Here is a 26,691-nt window from a genome sequence, read left to right as displayed (position 1 = left end):
GCAGTTAATAAAACACTTTAAAGATTTTTTTGGCCATTTTTATTTTATTAAGACAGATTATAGAGACAGTAAACTGAAGCCAGAGAGAAGGGAGACACGTGAGACATGATGACGGGAGTCGGATTCAAACTCGGGTCTTCTCGTCTCACGAGAAGCATGTGGTCCACGGCGCACTGACTGGCTGAGCCACCAGAGGGCGCCTCATAAGACACTTTATAATGTGAGCGTTGTTTACGTCACATTTCAAACAGATTCCCTGACTATTTGAGCAGGTCTGCAATGTCCTCTACAAGGCACCATAGTCTGCTAGATGTTGCTTCCATTATATATGACCTAGGGCTGGGCCATATGGGCAAAATCTAATATCACAATATTTCTGACCAAATACCTCGATATCGTTACGATGACCCAACAGGTCAAGTTGATGCAAAATTGGCAGCAAAAACATTTTGCTAAAAACATTGTGGCAAGATGTTTAAATAATTCAGTACTTCAAGATGCACATGAGATGAAAGAGCTCAGAAACAACATTTATAGACTTGTGAAACAATAAGAAATCGATAAAAAATATTCTCTTCTTAATAATAAACACACTTAAAATATTTGAGGCAGCACATGGCCCGTTTTTCTTCGAAACCATTTTGCAACCATGATGGCACACTGCGTGAAAAATATATCGTTTGTCATCTTAACACAAATCAACTAACAGAGCAAAGAGGAAGCAGAGAGTAACTGTAAAGTGATTGCATGTTTACATAATTCTCTTTTATGCATGAAAGTAGCAAGCATCTCACACCCCACGCGTCATGATTTTCATTTGCTGAAGGCTATCCTCCGTTTAAATCATCGAGTCGGTCCACGAAAACAACACATGACATAAAAATCCAAATGTAAACAAAAACAAACACCGTCGCCCTGATCCTTGGGCAAGGCATTCCATCGTCTTTTTTTTAACGCACAGTGTTTTCCGTTTGAACTGACTGAACGAAGTAATCAGCAAGTCTCTAGTCGTGGTGGGCATGGCTGGCGTGGCTTGGCGTAGCGTACGGTACGATTTAAAATCACTCATTATGCCAGCGGCGGGTGTTAACTGGAGCGACCCGGCGTGAGAGACACGGTGTACCAAAGACGGCAGGAGAAACCAAGACAGACAAACTGCGACCGATTTCCTGTATCTGTGTATCGTGGGTTTAGGAGACCAGAAGTCGGACGTTACGTCTCTTACCTCCAATGGATAAGTGGAGTGACCACGGCCACTCAGGAGCCCATTTGTGTACCATTTCTTACTCATGGCAAGGTGTGATACTGGCTATATCTTGGCATATCAAGGATCTTTGGATGCACTGCAGCTAGAGGACCTGTTGTTTTTGTTTTTGTTGTTGCGGACGACGATCACGGAGGATTTCCACGTTGTCTGGTATTTTCATCCGCCCCTGAATGTGGGGTTTACAGACACAGCCTCTGTCTGTGTCTAACAGGACATGACAGCCGTGTTGGATGTCTCGCGTGTTGTCCTGATCACATACAGTACCTGATGGCAGCCAATGGGGACGAGACACGGACGACAGGGACAGGACAGGAGGAGGAGGAACAGGAAGGAGTGGAAGAGATTAATGAGGACAGGAGGAGTGAGGAGGAGGAGAGAGAGCTTGCGTCTGATCGGTGACGAGCGGCGGAGATCAGAGGTTCTGCTGCAGGAAGTGAAGGAGGGAGATCTCGTAGTGTTCCCCGGACTCTGGACAGCGGATGCTGTGTCTCTCGTTGGGGTAGATCTGGAGAAGGAGATGAGGGGTACCAACAGTTATAGTCAAAAGTATTCAATTTCCCTGTAGCTGGCAGTCTTCCAGACACTGACACAGCTCAATGGGCACAGCAGTCAGAAAATAAACAGTGCACTACATCAGTGGTTCTCAAACTTTTCAGGACGTGACCCCCCCAAATAATCATATTTGAACTGGGGACCCCCCACCCTGATAAGCACTTGGAATTGTAGTTGTTGAGGCATTACATTTAGTTTGACTCGGTTCCACAGATAAATATTGTGAAAATACCAGATCTACAAGTTCACAACACCTCGCAACGCGAGGCGGTGTGAACTTCAAATCATGTGGGGACCTCCCTGGGGGTACCGGCCCACAGGTTGAGAACCACTGCACTACAGCACTCGTTTCTTCTGTGTGTCATTGCATATACAGCCACTTGTACACTGTGCCTACAGTGTTTTATACCACCGTTGAAAACAATGGGTGCTTTTGATGACGTCTGACACCTATAAGTGTCTCAGCCTCTTTAACCACTTACACCTCATATGGGTAACTGGAGTCCCTCAGGGCTCAATACTAGTGTCTTTTCTGTTTTAATATTATGGGGAAAGCTTTGGCTGAAAATAGCCGATCGACAAGCTCAGAACGGCACAAATCGGCATCAGGTCTTAATGGGTTGTTAACATGAGACAGCGTAGTACTGGTTTAGAACCAGTCTCTGGACCCACAGCTCCCTCTGCTGTTCTGGGACCATATCACAATAAATGGTAAATGGTGCATGTATATAGAGCCTTTATCCAAGGCGCTTTACAATGATTGTGCATTACATTCACCCATTCACACACACATTCATACACCGATGGCGGAGGAAACCATGCAAGGCACCAACCTGCTCATCGGGAATAAACAATAACAATACATGTCAATTATCAGTGTTTTTAAATGTATTATTATTTAATGTATAATTATTTAATATGTTTTAATGTTTTGTTTTTGTTTTTTTGTTAAGGCGACCCAATAGCTGAACGATTAGGGCATGCCTGACAGCGAGTTCATGATTTGATTCCCTGGCCAGCCGGACCATTTGCTGCAGGTCACTCCCCTACTCTTTCTCCCTGATTCCTTGTCCATCTCCACTCACAAGTTCCCAAAAGAAATGAGCGCTTGGCCAAGTGTTTTCATGTGTCCTAAAAACAAAATGCTGAAACCTTCTATAAATCCACCTAACGTAACATATAGCAACCAGTGTTGCCAGGTCCGCTTATTATAAGCGACTTTTTCTGTGTCAATTCAATTCAATTCAATTTTATTAAAGTGTCAAATCACAACAAGTTGTCTCAAGACACTTTACATGTAGAGAATAGACCCGACAATCCCACCCTGAACAAGCAATTTTTGTGACAGTGGCAACGAAAAACTCCCTCTTAACTGGAAGAAACATCAGGCAGACCCTAGGTTCTAGGGTGACGGCCTTCTGCCTCGACCGTGTCGGGGGAAAGAGGAGAGAGAGAGAGAGAGAGAGAGGGAGAGACAGAGGAGAGACAGAAAGAGATACAGTGCAAGTAGTAACAGTAACAATAGTAGCGCATATAATAGTGTAAGATATATATGATAGTATAATATAGTACAGCAATAATGTGTATGTAGTATATAATGGTATAATATAAGAATGTTAAGATAACATACAGTATATATAGTATAGTGGTATAGTGTAGTGTAGTAGAAATCCACGGTCGTGCTCCAAAGTAAAGTCGCTTTTAAATATTGGTAGTTGCGGGTTGGTGTTTTTTGGGCTTGTTTCTAAAGTATAGTTGTTTGTTCAAATAGCCGATGTGTATAGGTTTAAAGTGCTCATGTGGCCTATTAGTCGCTTGCTTTGGGCTTGTTTTCATAGACCTGGTTGCTTATTCTCTCACAAAACCTGGCAACACTGATAGAGGCATAATGCAACACAACATAAGGTAACATATGGCAACATAATGTAATGTAAGATAACATAACATTACCTGCAGCTGGTAAGGCTTTCCAGCTCGTATCAGTTGTGAGACCAGGAAGTTGGTGTGGAAGAAATGAACGTTCTCATCCAGGAAACCATGGAGGATCAGCAATCTGTTAGGCCTGCATGGAAGAACACAACGTTTTGCATATTTATTTAATCTATCAATTCAAGGTAAGTGTAATGCTAGACCAGCAGAAGGCGCATATATATATATATATATATATATATATATATATATATATATATATATATATATATATATATATATATATAACTATATAAATGGCGAGCAACTTCCGTGCCCTCGGTGTCCACACCCCACAGCTCTGTTATCGACTAAACACAACACCGTCAGACCACATGTCGCCAACACTGTCGCCACGGCGGGCGGCCTGAATTTACGTTTCGCGTAGGGCACCTGGCATGCCTCACTACACCGTTCCCACCTCGCAACATAATTAATTCTACTCACCAAATGTCGGACACAACGGAAGTGGAAGCAGCTTCCTACCGCTTACCGTGCGTACCACCGACGCCAACACAACACGACGGCCCGCCATTGAAAATCCCCAAAACAACAAGAGCACGTTGCTCTGCTCTGCTCCACACACCAGGCTAGGTTCATGACACCAAAGGATTAGCCAGTGATGTCATCAATACTGGTCAACACACCAGGCTAGGTTCATGACAGCAAAGGATTCGACAGTGATGTCATCATTATGCAACCCGGAAGTACACATCGCCGGCATTGGGATGCCAGGTTGGGATGCCACGCCAGAAACAAGCAAGAACCTGCATGAATTTTTTTTTTTTTTTTTTTTTTTTTTTTTTTTTTTACCGTTTGGAGATTTTCATCCGACGACTTTGGCGCGGACCACCAGGGGGTCCGCGGACCCCCTGAAACATAAAAAATATTATTTCTTCCCAATTTTTTTCCTCAATTTTTTGACTTTTACATTACAACTTTTTTTTTTTTCCCAAATGTTCATCCCATATATACACGCGCCCACGCTGGGCCCCGTGCGCGGCTAGGGGTTTCGGGCCGCCCGGACCTCTAATATATATATATATATATATATATATATATATATATATATATATATATATATATATATATATATATATATATATATATATATATATATATATATATATATATATATATATATATATATATATATATATATATATATATATATATATATATATATATATATATATATATATATATATATATATATATATATATATATATATATATATATATATATATATATATATATATATATATATATATATATATATATATATAGCGTACTCATTAGGCAGCTTGTTGACGTGCAGAGCCACAGAGCCAGCCTCGTAGCCCTCCTGGTTGTTCTCAGGCGTGTCCATGTAGCGCTCTGTGTAACCTGTGTCGTACGCCATCCACAAGGTCACCGGAGCTCCGGCCACCGCCACCTGCAAACACACAGGATTGATTGATTGATTGAATACTTTATCAACAAGATCGTTAACAGTACAAGTACAGGTAGTACAGTCAAACGTTCTGCTAAAAGGATAACATAAAAAGCCTCGGTGGGCTTGTTAACACAGTGGTCCATGTACTTCATCAGTAATACAAAACAGTAACACACAATCTAAAGCTGAACATTTTGCTTTTTCTTTCTTTCAGTTTATTTTTAAATACTTTTGTAGCTCTAAGATCAGCTTGCACAAATTGTCACGATTTTTCAAAAATAGCAGATCTACAAGCTCATAGTGGGGCACGAAGTGACACGCTATGAGCTTGTACAGTATATCTGCAGTTTTTTTAAAAGCCAAAGTATAAAATAGGTCATTCACGAATAGTGATTTTTAGCATTCGACTTATAATCGAAAAAATCGAATAATCGATTTGATTATTCAAATTTAATGTCGAGTCGGCATTGACTCGACCCTAGGCACAACCTCACATACAGTATCAAATGATTTGACAACAATCAACCATGAATGGATTAGGAAAACTACCAACACCAGAGCTCAGCTGCGTGTCTGCTGTAGAAAAGTAAAAAAAAAAATCTCTTTTTCCCCCCGAATAATCGACTTTGATGTACAGTGGTCCAATAGTGACCCTAAATTAACAAATTTTGCTGGGGACCCCCTGGTACCCCACCCCCTAGGGACCCCTGGCCGGGGGTCCCCGGACCCCACTTTGAGAACCAATGGTGTGTAAGAGCTTCTACTAAAACATTGAGTTTGTCCTGCTGACCTTGAAGATGTCTGGTTTGTGGATGAGGCCCATCAGAGACAGGAAGCCACCGTACGACCAGCCGTGGATGGCCACGCGACTCATGTCCACAAACTTATACTTGTCTGCAACGTACTGGAGACCTTCCACCTGGTCGTCTACCTCCACCTTTCCCTAAAGACAACACAAGACATTACAGCAAATCATCACATTATATGGTGCTGCAAGTGATATTCTTCTGGTTAAAACCAAGAATGTATGGTAAAGATTGTGAGATTTACTATTTTCAAAAGATTTGTATACATTTGAAAACTTGTGAAATGGGACATTCTGCATTATGAGTACTTTTTCATTTTGTACTTTAAGTATATCTTGATGCCAATACTTTTGGACTTTTACTCAAATACATTTTGAATTCCGAACTTTTACTTGTAACAGAGTATTTCTACATTGCCAGTTTTGATACTTTTCCTTAAGTAACAAATGTGAGTACTTTTTCCACCACTGATCATTACCATTCTGTTCTTCACAGCTCCTTCAAACTTCAGTCCTCTCTGACAGGAGCCTCGTCCATCGATGACCAGCACCACGTAACCCAGAGCGGCCAGTGTGTTCAGACGAAGGTACTTCACCCCTTTATACGAGTTGTTCACTAACTGGACCTGGTACCCAACAGAGCACAAAATGCAGATACTATTTAGACGAAGGTACTTCACTCATTAAGTTATTCACTAATTGGTCCTGGTACCCAACAGGGCACAACATGCAAATCGTTGCTGTCGGGCAGAAACCTCTTATCACCATAGTCTAACTTTTTTCGTTTTTTCGTAAATGAACGCCCTTCTACTTGATCATACTCACAGCGTCACACAAAAGTAAGAGTTTTGAGCTTGTAGATCTTGTAGTTTTGGAAATATGAGGTTTCCATCCGACAAAGATGAAATACTATTTACTATCCTCTGAGACACAGACTGATTAGAAAACAATGGTACCATTTTATCATGAACATTAGTGATAACCTATTATATGAAGATATGTTGAAAAGTGGTGAAGTCGTCCTTTAACTCATTTAGTGCCTGACTTATTTCTGGCAGTTCGGCTCTGAGTGCCAGAGCCAAAAATACATTGTAAAAAAAAAAGTGCTTAAGAAGCGAGATACAGCCTTTTTCAGTAAGATGTTAAACAAGAAGTGAATGGAGCAGCAAATCTTCAAATCATGATATCTTGGGTTCTGAAATGTATTTAATACAATTGAAATTTAATTGAATGAGTTAATTAATGAAATAATCTCTAATAAAATAATCGCCAGTAGCAGCCCTACAAAAGGTTTGTTTCTAAATAAAATAGTTTTTCCTACATTACTGAAAGTATGGGAATGTCACTACAGCCTAAAGACTTTGAAGGGTTTCAGTTAAAAATCAAAGAAAACCAAAAAAGGTGTTTAAATAGTTTTTCTGAGGGGGTTGTTGAGTAGAGACAGACATTATGAATGAACTTCAGTACTGTTTACCTGAGGCCCGCCGTAGACAAACAGGACTGTAGGGTGCTTCCCGCCTGGCTTTAGGTTGCTGGGCTTGTACAACATGCCATAGATCTGGAATCCCGCTTTCCCTGTGAAGTCAAAGATCTCTGGAGGGCTGTAGTCTGGTCCTGATCCTGGGACACACACACACATACAAAGAGCGAGAGGCTTAGATGGTTCTCAGTTTGCATATTATTTTGGGGGAGTTGATGCTTTAACCATATGAAACCTACCGTCCCCTATGCTGGGGCAACATTCTGTGAAAATTGCATATCTACAAGGTCGGTACGTGACACATTGTGAGCTTGTAGATCGGCTATTTTTGAAAAATCGTGAAAATGTGTGCAAATCTTTGAATATATATATTTTTTTAAAGCGAACATTTGTAACTCAAATCTTTGCTTCTGGGGGTCCCTGGAACAAAACATTTTGAGATGGGGAGTCCGCGGCCAAATACATATCATTTTGGGAACCCTTGACATGAAAATGTTTTGAGAACCACTGATTATAGCAACATACGTTTTTTCAGAAAACTTTTATGATTTAGAAGACATTTGCAGAATCCCCAGAAGCAAAGTTACAGATGTTCACTTTAAAAATATATAAATTCAAAGATTTGCACAAATGTTCATGATTTTTCAAAAGAATTGCAGATCTAGGTGCAGCGCTATGGGCTTGTATATCTACTATGTTTGAATAGTCAAAGTATAAGCTAATGGTTAAAGTGGTTAAACTCTAAAATTACAGATGCTTTCCTGGTCTTAAAGGATTAAAACTTAAAGAAATGACATAGGCCATTATTTTAGCAAGGTATACTGGTACCAGAGCGGTACACACCACTGGACTCCATCAAGCTGGTCCTGAACTCAGGTTTTTTGTGCATGGGGTCGTCATCGGAGCCGCACAGCTTGAACATGTGCACCACAGGAGGATCCTTCACACTGCTGTAATGACTGATAAACATGTCAAAGTCCTGAGGAGAAGAGGAGACATGATGAGAGGGACAAGGGTCAAAGACAAGTCTCACACCGTCCAACTACTGCTGTCAGTGGCGCGGGAAGGGGGGGGCTATGGGGGCTGCAGCCCCCATAGCCCCCTCTTCTGGGGGGTCCCTGGCACAAAACATTTTCAGACGGGGGGGTCCGTGACCAAATACATATCATTTTGGGTGTCCTTGGCACGAAAACGTTTGAGAACTACTGATTTACAAGGCCTTTGTAGCATCGACCTCAGGTTTTAATGGGTTAATACAGCTTCAAAATGTGTTGAATGCAAAGCGATTTAAAAAAATAATAATTGATTAACTGTTGCAGCCCTAGTCACAGGTGCCTAAAAGTTCAACCCAGACTAAACAGCTGTGGCCTGGCCGACACGTACAGACTCCTACCGACTGGCTGCTTACTGCATGAACACACAAACAGAGCTAGTGGCGTTAGGTTCATATTATTACAGCAACAAACAACACAACAAAAGCACAACTAGTCATCGAGTGTGTGTGTGTGTGTGTGTGTGTGTGTGTGTGTGTGTGTGTGTGTGTGTGTGTACACACTATGAACCTAGAAGTGCACTAGTTTCCAGAACGCTGAATAAGCAGTAAAGGTGCAGGTGTACAGTGGAGGCTGTCTAACCTGCAGCCAACCCCATCCATAATACCCCCCCCCCCCCCAATCCCGCCGCACTCCCCCAAGGGCTACTGTCCTGCTCTGACCTACATACAAGGGCTGGGGATCTGAAACTACACGGATACCGACTGGAACGTGCTAAAAAACATCCTATAACTTTTACTTGAGTTATTGTGTTGTTGTTTGAGAATACATTTAGTTTATCTGATTGTATCACCCCATTAACCCATTGAGACCTGAAGCCGATTCTACATGTCTCCTAAATCTCAACAGTATTCTGAAAAACGTATGTTTCTATATCAGTGGTGCTCAATCTTTTTCATGTCAAGGACCCCCAAAATTATATGTATTTGGCTGCGGACCCCCATCAAAATATCTTGTTCCAGGGACCCACAGAAGAAAAGTTTTGAGTTAAAAATGTTCGCTTTAAACAATATATATTGAAGGATTTGCACGCATTTTCAAAAAAAATCAAAAATAGCAGATCTACAAGCTCATAGTGCGGCACTCGGTGCCGCGCTATGAGCTTGTATATCTGCTATTTTTGAATAGCCCAAAGTGTAAAATAATGCTTTTTAGCTCAAATCTAAAAATAACACAGTTCCAGGTCTTAATGGGTTAAGACCGGGAACGCAGGAAAAAATAGAGAGCAGGAGAGTGACATGCAGCATAATGGTCCGGCCGACCTGGGAGTCAAACTAGGGACTCACTGTCAGGCGTTAGTTAGAGCCTAGGTGGTATGTGCCCTTACCACTTGGCTATCGCGGCGCCCCATATCAGTTTTCCTTTTTTTTTGCACCACAGTGAATCAAAACAAAGGTATTCACAGTAAAGTTGATAGCACACCATTTAATTCTGTTCTATTCAACAGACAAATGTTTAAATGACATTAACGTCAGCCCAAGAGGGGCCATTCGCAAAAGAAATAACAGCAATTACTATACAATTGCAGTGGAGTTCTGATTTATCGGTAATGTATTGGTAGATAACGCTACATTTGATGTAGGATGTGTCTGCATCCATACTACATAAATACTGTAAACCCATCGTCATGACATTTTTTACAGTATGGCTCTGCAGAAGTCTAGCAGTCTATAAGAGGGTCGGTCGGTCTGTCTTGTCTGTATGCGTTTTAATTTACACGTTTTATACTTTTTGAAAACTGGAAGTCAATGGGAAGGGCTGTCATAATTGCAAATGTAAGTTGATGATTAATTGTCACACTAATAATTGCGATTAACGATTTAATTGTGTTTTTGGCTGTGAATTGGCTGTGAACATTGGAACATATGAACCAAAAAATACATTTATGTTTGCCTTTTAGGCTTGGGAAGAGACGTTTTCAACATGGAAACGATAATGACAAAATAATTGCGATTATTTAAAATAATTGTGATTAGACGATTAAGTAATAATTGTGACATGCCTATCAATGGGGCCGTGTTGGGGTTCAAACCTAATTTGCCCTAAATGGGACATTCTGCATAATGAGTACTTTCTACTTTTGGTAAGTACATTTTGATACCAATACCTTTGCTCAAGTAAATTTGGAATTCCATACTTTTACTTGTAACAGAGTACTTCTACATCGCAGCATTGATATTTTTACTTAAGTAAAACATGTTGGTACTTCTTCCACCACTGCTTGTCCTGTGTGTTTATTACCTGGCTCACTGAGACGCAGTGGGAGAAGCCAGCCTTGGTGAGTCTGACGATCTCCCCCGGGGAGGTGTAGCTCACCACGTACAGGTGGTGCTCCAGGGGCGTGTCCTTGGTGCCCTGGAAGTACACCAGCTCCGTCTTCTCATCCACCCAGATGCGCGGCGTGGTCGAGCGCTGAAACCACCACACACACACACACACACACAATACTGGGGTGTCACTGTAATAGCAGGAGTAAGGGGCTGTGTCCACAGAGAACGCCTTATGAGCCAAGGAGTGTCGTGGATATCATGTCTATAGCGTTCACATGCAGTGTTTATTAACACCTACAATGTTCAAGCCGATCAACCATTGCTGAAGTAAGTATAGAAGTATTTCTCAACCACAGGAGTGGTACAGTATAGGTATTTATCTTGGAGAAAGTGGTGCATCACAACTACATCTTTTCAGGAACATAAAAAAACAACACACACACACACACAGAGCTTCTTTCCATGTTACCTTTGCACCGTGATTGGCCAGGACCTCCCACTCTCCACTGGTGAGCGTTAGCTCCTCTTTGACTGGACACTTGAAGTCATCTGATGAGAGGAGAAGCAGTCATATTGTGTATGGAGTTATTTGACCAAAGAGAACACATTGCACTTGCAGGTTTTAAATATATGGTGCCTTTCCACAATCCACAGTTAAGGTGCTCTTGAGCAGGGCAGTGAACCACACACTTGTTCATTTAGGGTTACTAGTACTGCCTTTGCTAAGCAATCTTTGTAAGTAAGTAAGTAAGACTTGATGATACAATAAAACAATCAGAATCAGGTTTATTGTCACATTACAGGTTTACAAGGTAAAAAAGTGGGTGAAATTCGTTTTTGTACATCATTCCCATCGCAATAAGCCTCAAAAGGCCATGGTTTACAGTGACTTCAGATGTGTTGTTACCTTCAGTGTGTGTGTAACTGTGTATTGCGTCGTGTTACCTTCAGTGTGTGTCTCTTTATTACTTGCGTAATGGGGATATTTTTAAGTGTTGTCGTATTATCTGTAGCCTACAAAATAATTATCAATTTACCTTGCAGCTATAAATTCAGCTCATTTTATATATTTGACTGAGAACTTTAAACTTTAATTTAAGCGTGTGCATTGTGTTGCGTTGCCTTCAGCATGTAGTGTGTATTGCACTGTGTTACCTTCAGTGTGTGTGAACGCAGGGGTCCAGGTGTAGCTGCCTTGTTGCAACTGGGAGGTGACTTTATACAGGTGACTGAATCCAGTCTTAGACTCGTTCACTGTGATGAAGGTGAACTCCTCTTCACTGGTTTGGATGAACGGATGGAAGATGTCATGAACCTGCAAACATTTTAAAATGGAAAACAGTCAAGAGTGCAAAAAGCAAGAGTGCAGTACTGCTGTCATTTTGTAAGCATCTGGTGTTAAGTGCCTTGGTTATTTAAGTAGGGTACGGGAGACCCGAAGGGTCCTTGGGGGGGTTCCCAGCAAAATTAGGAACATTTTAACCACTTTTTAACCCTTTCGGCTATTCTAAAATAGACCATCATGACAAGAGCAATTTTTGACCCAAATCTTTCTTATACATTTATTTTTCAGGTGAGGGTCCGCGGCCAAATTCATGTCATATGAATTTAGGGGTCCTTGACATGAAAATGTTTTAGAACCTCTGATACACACACACACACACACACACACACACACACACACACACACACACACACACACACACACACACACACACACACACACAAGGGCTGGACAATTAACCAAAAATATATCGAAACCGACCTTTAGAACATCTAACAGACTAATTCTTGCTCATTTATGTTAATCAAATAATCGAAAAGCAGGCTTTATTTTTATTGTATTAATTATTTGTATATATCAATGAATGAATACGAAACAAAAGTATATATATTTTTCCTGATTAACCACGTAAGACCTGTACTATACTTCGTTGTAAAATGCTGGCTACAAAAGTAGCGAGCCCGTAATATTTACAGTATAGACCTTGTCAGAGAAGTATGAGGGCAGTGTTAATCTTTTTTAAATAATAATCGCTCATTAATCGTAATCGAAGCATAAGTTTCATATATTTGTGCAATTGATTTGAAGTCATATCCCCTAGCCCTCACACACAGACACACACACACACACACACACACATATACAGTATACAGGGTGTGACTTGACTCACGTTGATCCAGATGTCAGAGGTCTCCTCGTAGACGATGAAGGGTTGGACTCCCTGGGGCAGAGCCTCCAGACGAGCCGTCCTGCTGGCCTCGTCTTCGCCCACAGGGATGAAGAGGGACGGAGGCAGCAGGACGATCTGCAGACGCTGCTGAGGTCTGTCCATCAGCGCCGCCCAGGCACTGGGACACAGGAGGAGACACATCAGAACAGGAGACCCGTCAAGGGTCCAGTTACAGTATATAAACACTAAGGACGACGGCCAGGCACTGGACTTAGCTGAAACAATGTAAACATGGACTTCTCATGGTTGTAGTAACAATTCAACGTCGAGTTGTATATTATTGGGTTGTCACAGACAATCAGGAGGATCAAATGACCGGCGCTCCTTTCTATAAGTTCAACTGTTTACAGCTCAAAGCGTCCAGGGCACCAATTTTAAAAAAAAAGTTTTCAAGTCTTTTGAAAATCTTGAAACAACAATTTGACAATATTGCCGCCTATAATGACGTGCCCAAAATAGGGAGGCCAGGTTGAAGGTGGTTAAGAGAGACTCACTATTTTCCGTCTTGTGTCCATCCAGCTCTGGAGATGTACTCTGTTCCAGGGAACAGGGTGGTGAAGGGTGCAAGCAGCTCCTTATCCTGAGTGCTCACAATCTGAGGGCCCAAACAGCACACAACACAGTCAGTACAACGTTTCAAGCTAGGGCTGCAACAATATCCATTGTTTTCTTAGCGATTCGATCACTTTTTCAATTAATCGAATAATGGAGAAGTGCAATTTGTTTTATCATTCTTAATTATTATCAATATATCAATCTTCTTTTTTTAATATATATGTCACAGTACGATTGGAAAACCAGACAGATTGAAAAAGGTGCACTCGGTTTCACCGACGGAGGCGCGCCGCCTGAAGGTGACTTGAGCCACGAGAGGCACCACCGAGCGGGCTTAGGTGAGCGAGTCGCCGTGCCGAGCATTGTGAAGTCACCTTCGGTCGACTCAGCGGCGTCCGAGTTATGTCCCGATAGGCACAGAATCGTAAATCATCGTCCCCCCTAGTCTCGGTAAGTCCGAGACATCATTTCTGTTTTTTGATGTGGGGGCTAGCACTCCTAGCAAACTAGCACTCCTTTTTCAATTCGACTGTTTTTTTTATCGTACGGTTAGATATATTATAATGACTAAAGCGATTAGTCTGATTAACCACAATTTTTATTGATGTCCAAAACCATTTCATTTTAGGGCATAATATTACCAAAAACACCAAGTGGACCGTAACCATTTAGCATGGCATTGACTGCTGTATGCACTGTGTTCATGCATCTACAAAATAAAAGATGTTTTCTCACCTTGCCCTGAGGGTCCGTTTTAACCTCCAGCAGTTTGAGTGTAATGTCTGGATTCTTGCTGCCTGGAAGACAAAAGTATAGGCAAAAGTGATAAGCCAAAAGCATCAACGTTTCATAATGTTACATACGATTTGGATAAACACCAATATACTGAGTAGAAACAAGAATAACAATGTACCAAAGCACAGTGTGTGTCAGTGTGTGTGTGTGTGTGTGTGTGTGTGTGTGTGTGTGTGTGTGTGTGTGTGTGTGTGTGTGTGTGTGTGTGTGTGTGTGTGTGTGTGTGTGTGTGTGTGTGTGTGTGTGTGTAGGGATTAAAGCAAAAAGATAATCATCGCGACTTTGGAAATTCTTGTTACACCAAAACACAATCTGCGATTTGTGAGACAGTGTGAAAGAAACAATACGTATAGCCCAATGTAAAATGTTTCAGTATTTTCGTTCTAGACCCATGTTTCTGCCCATACTGTACAGCCAAATCAGATTTAGGCCTTAACCTTTAATTTTATGAAATATCCGAGACCATTTATGGTTTATGGAAGAAGCTTCTGACCATGGATACTATTGCTATTTTGACCAATTAAAACACTCTTTAATTTCAAAATAAAATAAAGTATATATTATTACTGTAGGGCTTGACTTTACTAGCATCATGGTGCAAAGCAGAAGTGTTTAAGTTACAAGCCAACCCAAGATTACAAGCCAAGAGAAAGACATGCTAGCCTCTATATGGCACCCAAATGACTGAAATCAGTCATGGCGACTGAGGACTTTAATCAATGTACGTATGTACGGTATGTACTGTACGTATGTACAGTATGTATGTACGTGTGTCGTGTGTGTGTGTGTGTGCGTGTGTGCTGACCTGTGCGAGGGTATCTGTAGACGTCAGTCTTGCGTTCCTCCAGGATGGGCGAGGGGACGTGAATGATCTCCACCTCGGTTTCATCCACTTCTTCATACAGGATCTGCAGGGTTTTACCACCGTCAGAGTCTGAAACCCAAAGTGAACAAATTCACACATCAAACCCCCTGATTCGTCTCAGCTCCCTACCGTCGCTCTCATCAAAGAGCACAACAGTATCCATATTTCAACAAGTTTCAAGTTATTCTCAAGTTAATGCAGTGGTTCTCAAACTTTTTCAGGTCAAGGTCAAGGACCCCCAAATTGGGCCGTGGACCACCATCTGAAAATGTTTTGAGCCAGGGACCCCCAGAAGAGAGGATTTATGTAAAAATATTATCAAAATTATACACAACTTCGATTAAACTTCAAAGATTCGATATTTAAAAAAAAAAAACTAAAATAGCAGATATACAAGCTTACTTTGTGCCGTGCTATGAGAGCTTGTAGATATACTATTTTTGAATAGCAATAGTATAAAATGATTGTGATATTACCAAATTTAGCAGGGACTCCCTGGTGCCACCACAAGGACCCCTGGGGGTCACCAGACCCCACTTTGAGAACCAATGAGTTAATGTCTTTACGTTTAATAATTTAGGTAAAGCATTTTGAATTGCCTTGTTGCTGAAACGTAATGTACAAATGAACTTGTCTTGCCTCCAATAGGGGGGGGGGTGGTCTGCCAAAACTTCTTTTAGAAAAAGGTATCCGCAGCTCATTAATCTGACACAGTGAAACCTTTTAAGGACTACAATATAAGTGAAAAAGAACTTCTACACAACCAGTCAGTTAAAAGCAGGCGTGTAGACAACAAACAGTTAGGTGTGCAGTGTGGGAGTATATCTTTCAAGATTGATCTCAGGGACTACAATATAGAAATGCATGTCTAGGAGAGTAGGACACGCTTATTCACCTTCAGCATTGACCGGTGACCACCAATAGCCTGAGAACCGGTCAAACTCTTCCTGGATGACGAAGGTGGCTACGCCTGCAGACTTTCCATCATCCTTTATGTTATCCAGCCCTGGAAAGAAAAACACGGAAACAGTTGGATGCTTGACGTTATACTGACCATGTGTGATATGTGTCCTAAGGCTTGTGTTTGTATTTAGTAGGATCATATGAAATTCAAAATCCAGAATTTCGCCCGAAAAACTATTTACAGATTTTTTAAAGAAAAAAAGAAACATTCGCAATGTGCCGCGTAGTGAGCGTGTAGATCAGCTATTTTCTCTATTTTTGTACACCACAAAATAAGAATAGTACAATTTTCTATAGAATACAACAAAGTATAATACAGGGTTAAGTGGTTAATCAGACTAATCAATGTATTAAATTATTGAAAAATCTATAATAGTTTTTTCGTGTTGATTGGTTGATATATACAAAAATAAAATAAAAAACGCCTGATTCTCAATTCATCGATTGCCCTACATGAGCCAGATGAATATATTTGGAGGTAGCAGTTCCAGCACAGAATCCCAGACTCCCCTTTCACTGGCTAAATTATCCAGCTCTGACTGGCGCATCCCAAGGCATTCCCAGGCCAGCGTGGAGATTTAATCCCACCTGGTCCTCGGTCTGCCTGTCTGACCTCCTTACTAGATTCCTGAACCACCTCATCTACTCTGAGTCTCTCACGGATGTCTGAGTTTCTCACCTAATCCCTAAGGCCAAATTCCAATACTCAAATTTCTGCCTCCTCACTTCCTCCGTCATCTGTCCTCCAGCATGGCGGTGTTACGGTGAATTTGGTGACCATCGTGTGGACTTCACATAACTTACACAGAGGTCTTTAAATACATGGCCTAAATACCGCTAGGTTGAACTCTGCTAATAAACAAACCGCAATGATTTACGTTCGGACACTGACGTTATGTGATGTCTACACGATTGTCACATATTTCGGCAGCTCACCAGTTTCACGCTATTCCGATTCTCTGACTGATCTTACACATCCTTCCTCAGTAGAGATTAGAAAAGATTTGTTCTAAAACATTTAATAGAACAGAACAGTTGACTGATGGTTACAAAATTATGGAAACTTTGGCAGGTAAACAGCTTTAAGCAGGAGGCCGTTGCCAATGCCAGTGAAACACGTTGGTGACGTGGAGATTTTGCTGTTGTTGTTGTGACCTTTATGGCAGTGTGTGAGTCTCTTCTCCTCGCCGGTGTCAATGTTGGTCAACCAGATGTCCTTGCTGTGGATGAAGGCGATGAAGTTGGAGTCCCCTGGACAGATCTTGGGGTCCATACGGGTGCCTGTACACTGGCTGACAATCTCTGTTGGGTTCATCGGTTTAGTCTACATCACACACACACACACACACACACACACACACACACACACACACACACACACACACACACACACACACACACACACACACACACACACACACACACAAATACTTTTATAGACAATAAAAAGGTAAGAAAGAGTGGTTGTCATCATAAATAATACCTGGCATAATACATTGTGTCTGTGGTTCTAATTACATACATCATTAGGTTTTATATAGCCTGGTGATATTTTCCATGCATGTCAACAACAAACAACAATCATCTACTCTTTTACAAGCTCTGATTTGTGAGAGAAAAAAAAAGTTGTGTTTCTGTGGATGCTTCCAGCAGCTAATTAAAAGACTGGATTTGGCTTTGTCATCGCCCAAAGCTCTTCTCAACCCAAATGGAAATGTTGATCTTTTTTCAACACTCAAGTTCACCTATCAGTAAAAACTGATAGGTAAACTGACTGAACTTCACAACAACAATGCTGGTGTAACTAAGACATTAGCTGAATAAAAACAGGTCTTTCCATGCATGGATTTACATATCAAGAAGTTCCACATTCTCTTGACTGCTTTGATTGAACTGGTTATTACACAGCTGCCAGGGGTGTACTGGAGGTCGGGCGAAGTGGAACAATTACCATACTTTTAGGCCCGGAATACCCCAAAACCCTAAAAGGTGTAACTGAATGCTTAATGCCCTCAAAGTCACACATCCAATAAGTTTTGAACTGAGCAGATTGGACCTTCCGGTCCAGAGATAATGGCCAAAACATCTTGAAAACGACCACTTTAGTTTTTCGATGTTTGAGTTTTGGCATTCACTGGCATTTCCGTCGGCCTTACCATTTTTTTTTTTCACAGAACAAAATTTCTGACATAATTTGAGAACATCTGTGACAACTATTTTTTTTTTCCTTTAAAATAATTGAATTCATAATCTCACATCCACCGTACCGCCAAGCTACGCAGGACTCCCAACCGCTGATGTATTATTAATAGTTGATTATAATAATACAAGTAATATAAGTAACATCAGTGTTGAGGTTCGTGGTCACGGCAGTAGAACGGTCTGCTATTATTAAAGTTAACACCATCATCATCATCAGTGTGAATCACTCACAGTGAAGGCGGGCTGCTCGTGGTCACGGCAGTAGAACAGACTGCTGTTGGCCTGGAACAGGAAGAGGCCGCTGGCAGGGTGATGTTCGTAGGATGTGATACCAAACACCCCTAGACGCTTCCTCTCTCTGAGCAGCTCCTCTTCTCTGGAGTACACACCATGGTGGGGGGTGGCCTGAGAGGAAGGTTAACATCATCCAGTTATTGGTCTCCTTATCTTTTTTTTTTCTTCAGTTATTGGTTTCCTGCAGTCCCCTTGTTTTTAAAGGACCACTTTACCCATTTTCATATTATTGGTCCTCACTAATGCTCATAAGATGGCACCATTTCTGTCTACTCGCTCTGCGTCCGATTGGTGGAGGTGTGGACAGTTCAGAAACCATACTCTAATGACATCATCAAGGGCTATTGGAAACTACAGTCTTTATCTTCTGGGGAAGTTAGTACACTGAAATACGTCAATATATATATGTTTTAAGTTTGAAATCTCATTTGAAATGACAACTGATGATGTCATTGGAGGAAACTTATGAAGTCATTAGAGTAAGGTTTATGAACTGTCCACAGCCCACCTCCGAGACACAGATCAATATATCTGATCTTATAATGAGCACTAGTGAGGACCAATTTTGTGAAGATTAGGTTGAAAATAGGTAACCTGCTCACCTGGAAATGGTTCAGCAATGATTTCCATGTCAGCACCAGCAGGCCGCCTTTCATGATGAACTTAGGAACGTCGGAGTACAGTAATGTGTTTTCTCTGCTATCGTAAGGCATTCCTGTAGGAGAGGACATTATAGGTTCTGTAAGTCAAGGGTTCTCAAAACGTCTGGCCGCGACCCCCCAAAATAATCATATTTGAACTGGGGACCCCCCACCCTGACAAGTACTTTGAATTGTAGGCATTACAATTAGTTTGACTCGGTTCCACAGATAATTGTGAAAATAGCCAAACTACTACGGCTATTTTCACAATGTTTGACTCATTCTTACGTACTATTTGACAATTTGTTATTAAAAAGGTCTTAAAATACATTAAAGTCATTAAATTGTAACTTTAGAAATGTGCAGATATACCCTGTATACAATTTTACTGTATGTTGGTTTGTGATCATCTGGGGGGACCCCAAAATCATTTGGGGGGTCATTGTGTTAAAAACACTCCAGCTCTTTAGCAGTACACTTTCAGGTTGGGATACCAATGTCATCCAACTGGGAGAGAGAACTAGAGAAGATATAGGATAAACAATTGGCATTTTTAAGCTGATTAATGAGCTTTCTGGGGTTCTCTGAAGAAATGTGTAACCCACCTGAAGATGTACTTTTCAGGTTTAGGTCATGAGGTCAAGGCGTATGCATCGCTACATCCCAATGTTAAATAAATGATGATCTTCAGGTGCTTGAGCTTCCTGGTCTGACCCGTACGAATTGATCATGGTTTTCCTCCTCTTCTGTATGTCGTTGCTGTAGGGCAGAAACCTCTTATCTCCGTATTTTAACGTAAGTCCTTCCGTAACTTAATGGCCTACTTCGTCACACTAAAGTGTCACATAAAAGTATGCATGTAAAAATGCATCTTATTGCCATGTGTTTTGAGCCTGTAGATCGGCTGTTTTTTTTTTAATTTGAATCCTGAAAAGTAACAGTTTTGTACATGAGGTTTCCACCCGACAGCAACGATATTATGTCATTCGGTTATACCGGCACAATCTCCTGGTTTCTGGTACTCTTGTGTTTTCATAACTGCAGTACTGCCATGACAACTGATTTTTTTCAGAAGGATCAATAAAAGGTATATCCACCTATTCTGCATGGAAACCTTGAATGAATTAAACCTGCGTTCACTCCACTCTCTCCACATACAGTACATATCCACCAACAAATTCAAACCGATAATAAAGATAGATACATAAAGACAGAGGAGCATTTCACTGTCCTGAGCGTCTGCTAAAGCGTTGTTACTGCCATCGACGTGTTAATTGTAGAGAGGAAATAAAAGTGATTTGTCACCATGGAAGCAATAGCCTCAACAGTAAAAGTTTTACTGTTGTTAGGGGGGCATTGCTTCCATGATGACCAAGTGCTTCTATTAAAACAAGTCATACACAATTCCAAAAGCATTTCTACTGAGGTGTGATGTTTAACCACATGAAGCCTAGTGTCCCTATTCTGGCCGGGCGAACATTCGGTGGAAAATAGCACATCCACAATCTTTTTCCATCACCGGCAGGGCCGGATTTATAGGAGTTGAGGCCCCTGGGCTAGAGATTTTTTTGAGGCCCCCACTGCGCGCGCACAAACATTTTCGTTTTTTTGCTGGCTTTTTTCTTTCTTTTTTCTGTTTTTTGTTACTTTAATTCTCTTAATTTGGTAGGGTTACTTTACAATTTGATCATAATTTCTTATTTGTTTTTTTGGCCCCCCCCCAGTTGGGGGCCCCAGGGCTGCAGCCCACCGTAGCCCAACGGTAAGTCCGGCCCTGATCACCGGCCCTAAGTGCAGTCGTGTGTCCGACCGTTCCAGAGACTCACCGAGGTAGTACAGGCGATGCGTGTGCTTGCTGGCTTCGTCTTTCTTCTGGACGAAGCGGAAGTCGTGCGGCGCCTTGCTGACGCTCATGCCAGAGTACTGGCGGCCCTGGTGGATGATCTGCCGCAGGTCGTTCCAGGCGTACTTCTCCACCACGTACGGCGCAGGCGCCACGTCCGCCATCTCCACCACCTCGGTGCTGTCAGAGAGCTCGTCGGTCCCGGTCATCACTGCTGCTGCCGCTGCCGCTGCTGCTGCTATGGAGCTGGACAGAGAGGCTATGCATTAGACCACCAGGGGGATAACAAAAAATACTTCATCTATATTACAAAAATAGTGAAAATAGCAGATCTACAAGTTCATATAAATCGGCTATTTTCACTACTTCCTCGTTTTTTTTTTTTTTTCTTTTCCTGGAATTCCTTTAGCCCATTAAGACCTGAGGCCCAGTCTACAAATGTCTTCTAAATTTGTAGAACAGTTTTCTGAAAAAACGTATGTCACTATATATTAGTGGTGCTCAAACTTTTTCATGTCAAGGACCCCCAAAATGTATTTGCCGCAGACCTCCATCTCAAAATATTTAGTAACAGGGACCCCCAGAAGCAAAGATTTGAGTTACAAATGTTTGCTTTAAAAAATATATTCAAATATTTGCTATGTCAACTCATGAGCTTGTATATCTGCTATTTTTGAATAGCCAAAGTATAAAATAATGCTTTTAGCTAAAAATGACAGACGCTTTCCCCATTTTAAAGGGTTAAAGGACCCCCAATTTGATATGCATTAGACCAGGGGCAAAGAATAATACTACTTAGGCCACATTACCAATAAAGTTAAAATAGCAGATCTACATGCTCATGTAAATCGTCTATTTTCACTTTTTAATTTATTTATGGAATCGTTTAGATTTTTCTGAAATTCCGTATTTTAATTTCTGCCACTCTTTGCACGGTATGTCTAAACTCACAACTTTTATATATCCTGAAAAAAAAATTTACGGACCTTTGAGTTACACCTGTAACCTTTGATGAAACGGATTCTGACATGTTAATAAATAAACACAGAAACATGAAAAAAGTCGCTAATTTCTAAAGTGGTTAAAGGAAAAAATCTAAAGGTTCAGTGAAATATAATATACATGATTGATTGATTTTTCTTTATTAAAGTGTCATGCTTCCAACGAAGCCCAGCCCTTATGGACTTAGAGAACACTTTTACTATACAAGTGAATTCAGCTAAATCAAGCAAGCTCTACAATTGGACAAGCACAGTTGAACAACATGAACAAGCGATCTGTCTTTTCCGTACCTTTTCTGACGTCTGTCTTCCGTTTGGTCTTCTAGTTTCACCCTCTTTACTCTATGCATCAACTGGCCAACGACTCTGGACAAGGCTTGGCAACCTGTAGCATGATCATGTTAAAACATGAGACTGTGCCTTTGACCAAGTGACAAAATCAAACAGTGGTCTGACATTGCATAAATCATATGTATCTTTTTCTTTTTTTTCCTTTTCTTTAGCAGTGCCTTGGGACAACCGAGCCTGAACAAAGATATTCATGACGCTAAATGCCGTAACAAAATAAACCGTTAACATAAACCATAGATCAGTCTGAAGAATAGAGAAGAAATTAAGACGATCATGCACTCCTTATCGCCCACGTTATTAAAACAGATTAAACCAAAATCAGCATCCGCAAATTCTGTCGAAAAGCAAGATCATAACGCTAGGTCAGGTTGTTTCTACCGAGGAAATAGCCATGGTGTGGGCAGCCGTCTCTGGGTTTCTTCATTGAGGCTCTGGTATTTAGAAGAACCATAGCTCCTCAGAACATGGGCGACCCGACTGCAACAGGTCTGAGGCAAGCAGCAGCCTCAGACCTTCTGTCAGCGCCACTGTCACAAGTATGACAAATGTTACGCCGATACTCCACATTTTACAGGCTGTTTAGAGGGAGTGTTCACCGTTGACATCATTGTTTGAGGCCTAAATGTGGTTCCTAGAAGTAGTAGTCCTAGTACATGTGCTGTTGTTGTTTGTCAGAGGCTATAGTTAACAACACAGACTTAGAATGAGTGGCTGAACACTGTAGGTCTTGCTTGTGTGTCACGAGCAGGGACCTGGGAAGTGGGAACATGTTTGTTTCTGCCTAATTACCTGAAAATGCAGTTATGTTTCTGCCTAATTACCTGAAAATGCAGTTATGCAATGCAGTTATAATATTCATAAACAATTTAGGGCCTATGTAAAAGCGAGGCATGCAAACAGCCCGAGGTGAAAAAGGTGACAACATGTTGTTGTTTTTTCAGGTCAGGTGTCACACAATTGCCCTATTATGTCCACCTCCCACAATAACTTTTATTCCTAAAAGTACTTGTACAACCACCTATAAGGCGACACGTAAAGAAGACATTCTGATGATTAGAATGAACACAGAACAGACAGATGACAGTCAAACTAGGTCAAACCAGACCCATAGAGAGAGAGAGTTATGACACGCTTTGATCTCGCCACAAAGCGGGCCGCTATGGGCTATAATTCCAAACATTGGAACTTCCTCATTGATAGAACAAGCATTTCCGCATTCGCTAGTGTCGTCACTCTCATATTAGATCACGCTGGGTCAAACTAGCTCCATGTGACTACATCTGGCTTTCAAAATATTAAGGTGTTAAGGATACAAAATACATATCGTTGCTGTTGGGTGGAAACCTTGTAACGGGATGTCCAAAACCATTACTTTTCAGAATTAAAAAATAAATAACCTGTGTTCCAATGGATCCAATGTAGTTATTATTTAGTCACAAGCTCTTTTTTCAATATTTATAAAACCCACACACCTAGACACTTTCACTTGAAACAACTTTTTTTTTAAAAAGCAAAAAAAGCAGAAATCTAACTACAAGCTTCTGTGAGCTTGGAGATCAGCAATTTATGCTATATTTGTGTGATATGTATGTGCCTTATGAGTTATGACAAGGTAGGGCATTCATTTCCGAAAGAAATAACGAAAAGATCTAAATATGGAGATACAAGGTTTCTGCCCAACAGCCACGATATGGAAACTACATTAATTGGTTCATATTCACAGGTGTGTGTGTGTGTGTGTATGTATGTGTATGTATATATATATATACACACACACACACACACACACACACACACACACACTTGTGAATATGAACCAATTAATGTAGTTTCCATATCGTGGCTGTTGGGCAGAAACCTTGTGTGTGTGTGTGTGTGTGTGTGTGTGTGTGTGTGTGTGTGTGTGTGTGTGTGTGTGTGTGTGTGTGTGTGTGTGTGTGTGTGTGTGTGTGTGTGTGTACATATGCATACATGCATATATATATGCATACATACATACAGTACATACATATAAACACACACACACACACACACACACACACACACACACACACACACACACACACACACACACACACACACACACATATATATAGCATGGTATTTTGGGTTACAAGAAAAATAAGCCTGAAAAATAAGCCTAATAATATAGTTCCAAACATTGGAACTTCCTCATTGAACGAGCATTTCCGCATTCTTACAATGGGAGTCAACGCTAGTGTTGTCACTGTCATATTAGATCATGCTGGTAGACAATATTAGACCACTGTTTCCAAAACAGTGGGTCAGGACCCATGTTTGGGTCGCAGAACAATTTGTATGGGTCACAAGTAAATATCCCCTTTTTTCATTTCCTATATTATATATTTTTTTTTAAATATTAAAGTTTAAGCAAAAAAAATCAACCTTTTCATCAATACAAAAAAAAACAGTTCCAAAAGTATTTCATAAATAAATTCAAGAAGTATAAGTGAAAACAGCAGATCTACAAGCTCACAACGCAGTGCAATGTTTCTAAAACAAAACAAAGAAAACAACTTTAATAGGAAAGTAACTAGTTAAAAATTGTAAAAAAAACTAAGCAAAACCAAAAATGTAAACCCCTATTTTATGCTTCGGCTATTTTTCAAAAGGAAGATTTTTTAATAATTTAGAATTTGTTTTACACAAATCTCTTATGGGGGTCCCTGGCACTGGATATACATAACAATTTGGGGGTCCTTGACATGAAAAGGTTTGAAAACCACTGGTATGATGAGAGTGAAGTTATTTCATATTTTTGGTAAGATCTCTTTTCGTTGCACTTTTCAGACAGTCCCTGCCTGCACCCAGGCAGCTGTGAGCAGCGTTGCCATATCTGCTTTATCATAAGCGATTTAGGGCTTGTTTTTCTGTAAAATCGCTTGTACATATTGGTAGTTGCGGGTTGCGTTTTTTTTTAGCTTGTTTCTAAAATGTAGTTGCTTATTTGGGCTCGTTTCCAATGTGGTTCTCAAACATTTTCATGTCATGTTGTACCAGGGACCCCCGTACACATTTTCTTCCATATTGTTTTGAAAATAGCCGATGTATATAGGTTTAAAGTGCTCATGTAGCCTAGTCGCTTATTTTGGGCTTGTTTTGTGTTTTCATAGACCTGGCTGCTTATTTCTCTCACAAAATCTGACAACACTGTCTGTGAAATGAGGGACCGTCTGACAAGATGGTCTCTATGTGTACAGTGTAAACACATACATACTCAAACCAATGTTATTTTTATAGCGTGTTTCGGTACAAACAAAACACCATGTAATTTTCGCTGCATGTCGTTGCTACAAACGGGAAGGCGACGTCGGTGTGTGTTTGAACAACGTTAAATAATGAGCAACACATCAGGAAATGTGTTCAATACTAGCTCTAACTTTATAAACCCGGAAACGGCCACTTCCCTTCTGCACAAAAATGAAAGTAACAATTTATAAATATATAGAAACTGTTCCTATCACTGTAATGATGATGTATTTGCACTAACTATTTTTTAACACGTTTTTCTTTATATATTATCCCGAATTTGTCTCAATGATGCAAATAAAAAAATAAAAAAGTAGCTCCAAGTTGAACCGAAACTGAAATAATAACGAAACCAACAACAACACATTATTAATAATAATAATAACTTACCAGCTTTATAAGATGTTATGACGGTGTTCAGGTCCTGTAAATGTCACGGTGTTTAGGCTTAAAGAGAGACACAAAACACACAAACAAACACACAGTGACTGTCAGTTAAGTGAATATTGTCTAGCGACTAGCGGAGCTGCTAACAAGGAAACAAACCACACGACCTCTCACCCGGATGAGATATGGCTGAGAAAACAAAGATCTACAGATCTACAACAACTCTCTAGTCTACAACACTGTTTCCCAAACAGTGGGTCGGGACCCACGTATGGGTCGCGGGCCCAGTTTTATGGGTCGCGAGTAAATATCCCCTTTATTTTCTCATTTCCTAGATTTTGTTTTTAATTAGCCTATTTAAAATTCATTTCAAAATATTTTCCCAAAAAATCTAAAATGTTCACTTTTTAAAAAAAATCTGATTTTTCAAAAATAATTTCATAAATAAATTCCATAAAAT

The 26,691-nt window shown here is 40.7% G+C and overlaps 1 protein-coding gene across 2 annotated transcripts; it reads right to left on the bottom strand.

Moving 5' to 3' along the window:
• Positions 1–30: 30 nt before the first annotated feature.
• LOC311051885 (dipeptidyl peptidase 9-like) lies at positions 31–26,403 on the bottom strand. Of its 2 annotated transcripts, none has more exons than XM_084066591.1 (21): positions 26,235–26,403; positions 22,515–22,608; positions 21,206–21,468; positions 19,341–19,453; positions 18,676–18,849; positions 17,398–17,566; positions 16,175–16,285; positions 15,220–15,348; positions 14,355–14,416; positions 13,559–13,659; positions 13,005–13,182; positions 11,986–12,145; positions 11,300–11,379; positions 10,802–10,972; positions 8,337–8,487; positions 7,503–7,648; positions 6,508–6,654; positions 6,014–6,166; positions 5,081–5,223; positions 3,770–3,881; positions 31–1,772 (listed from the first exon to the last, which is right to left on the bottom strand). In XM_084066591.1, exons 2-21 carry the CDS (start codon positions 22,571–22,573, stop codon positions 1,680–1,682), a joined length of 2,715 nt encoding a protein of 904 aa, XP_083922717.1. In that variant the 5' UTR covers positions 22,574–22,608; positions 26,235–26,403; the 3' UTR covers positions 31–1,679. The 2 variants fall into 2 exon arrangements, with proteins under 2 accessions (XP_083922717.1, XP_083922718.1); XM_084066592.1 differs by having other exon boundaries at positions 8,352–8,487.
• Positions 26,404–26,691: the final 288 nt, after the last annotated feature.

Source organism: Gymnoscopelus microlampas (assembly GCF_963454915.1).
Source record: "Gymnoscopelus microlampas genome assembly, chromosome: 9".
Taxonomy (NCBI): domain Eukaryota; kingdom Metazoa; phylum Chordata; class Actinopteri; order Myctophiformes; family Myctophidae; genus Gymnoscopelus; species Gymnoscopelus microlampas.
This window is presented reverse-complemented; position numbering and strand designations above follow the sequence as displayed.

What these genes read in the sequence shown, in the direction of transcription:
- LOC311051885 (XM_084066591.1), bottom strand. Translation starts at nt 22,573, where the DNA reads ATGCATAGAGTAAAGAGGGTGAAACTAGAAGACCAAACGGAAGACAGA. An exon ending in CTACAGATACCCTCGCACAG is followed by an intron (nt 14,417 to 15,219) that starts GTCAGCACACAC and finishes TTTGTCTTCCAG; the next exon opens with GCAGCAAGAATCCAGACATT. An exon ending in TGGCCAATCACGGTGCAAAG is followed by an intron (nt 10,973 to 11,299) that starts GTAACATGGAAA and finishes TGGTGGTTTCAG; the next exon opens with CGCTCGACCACGCCGCGCAT.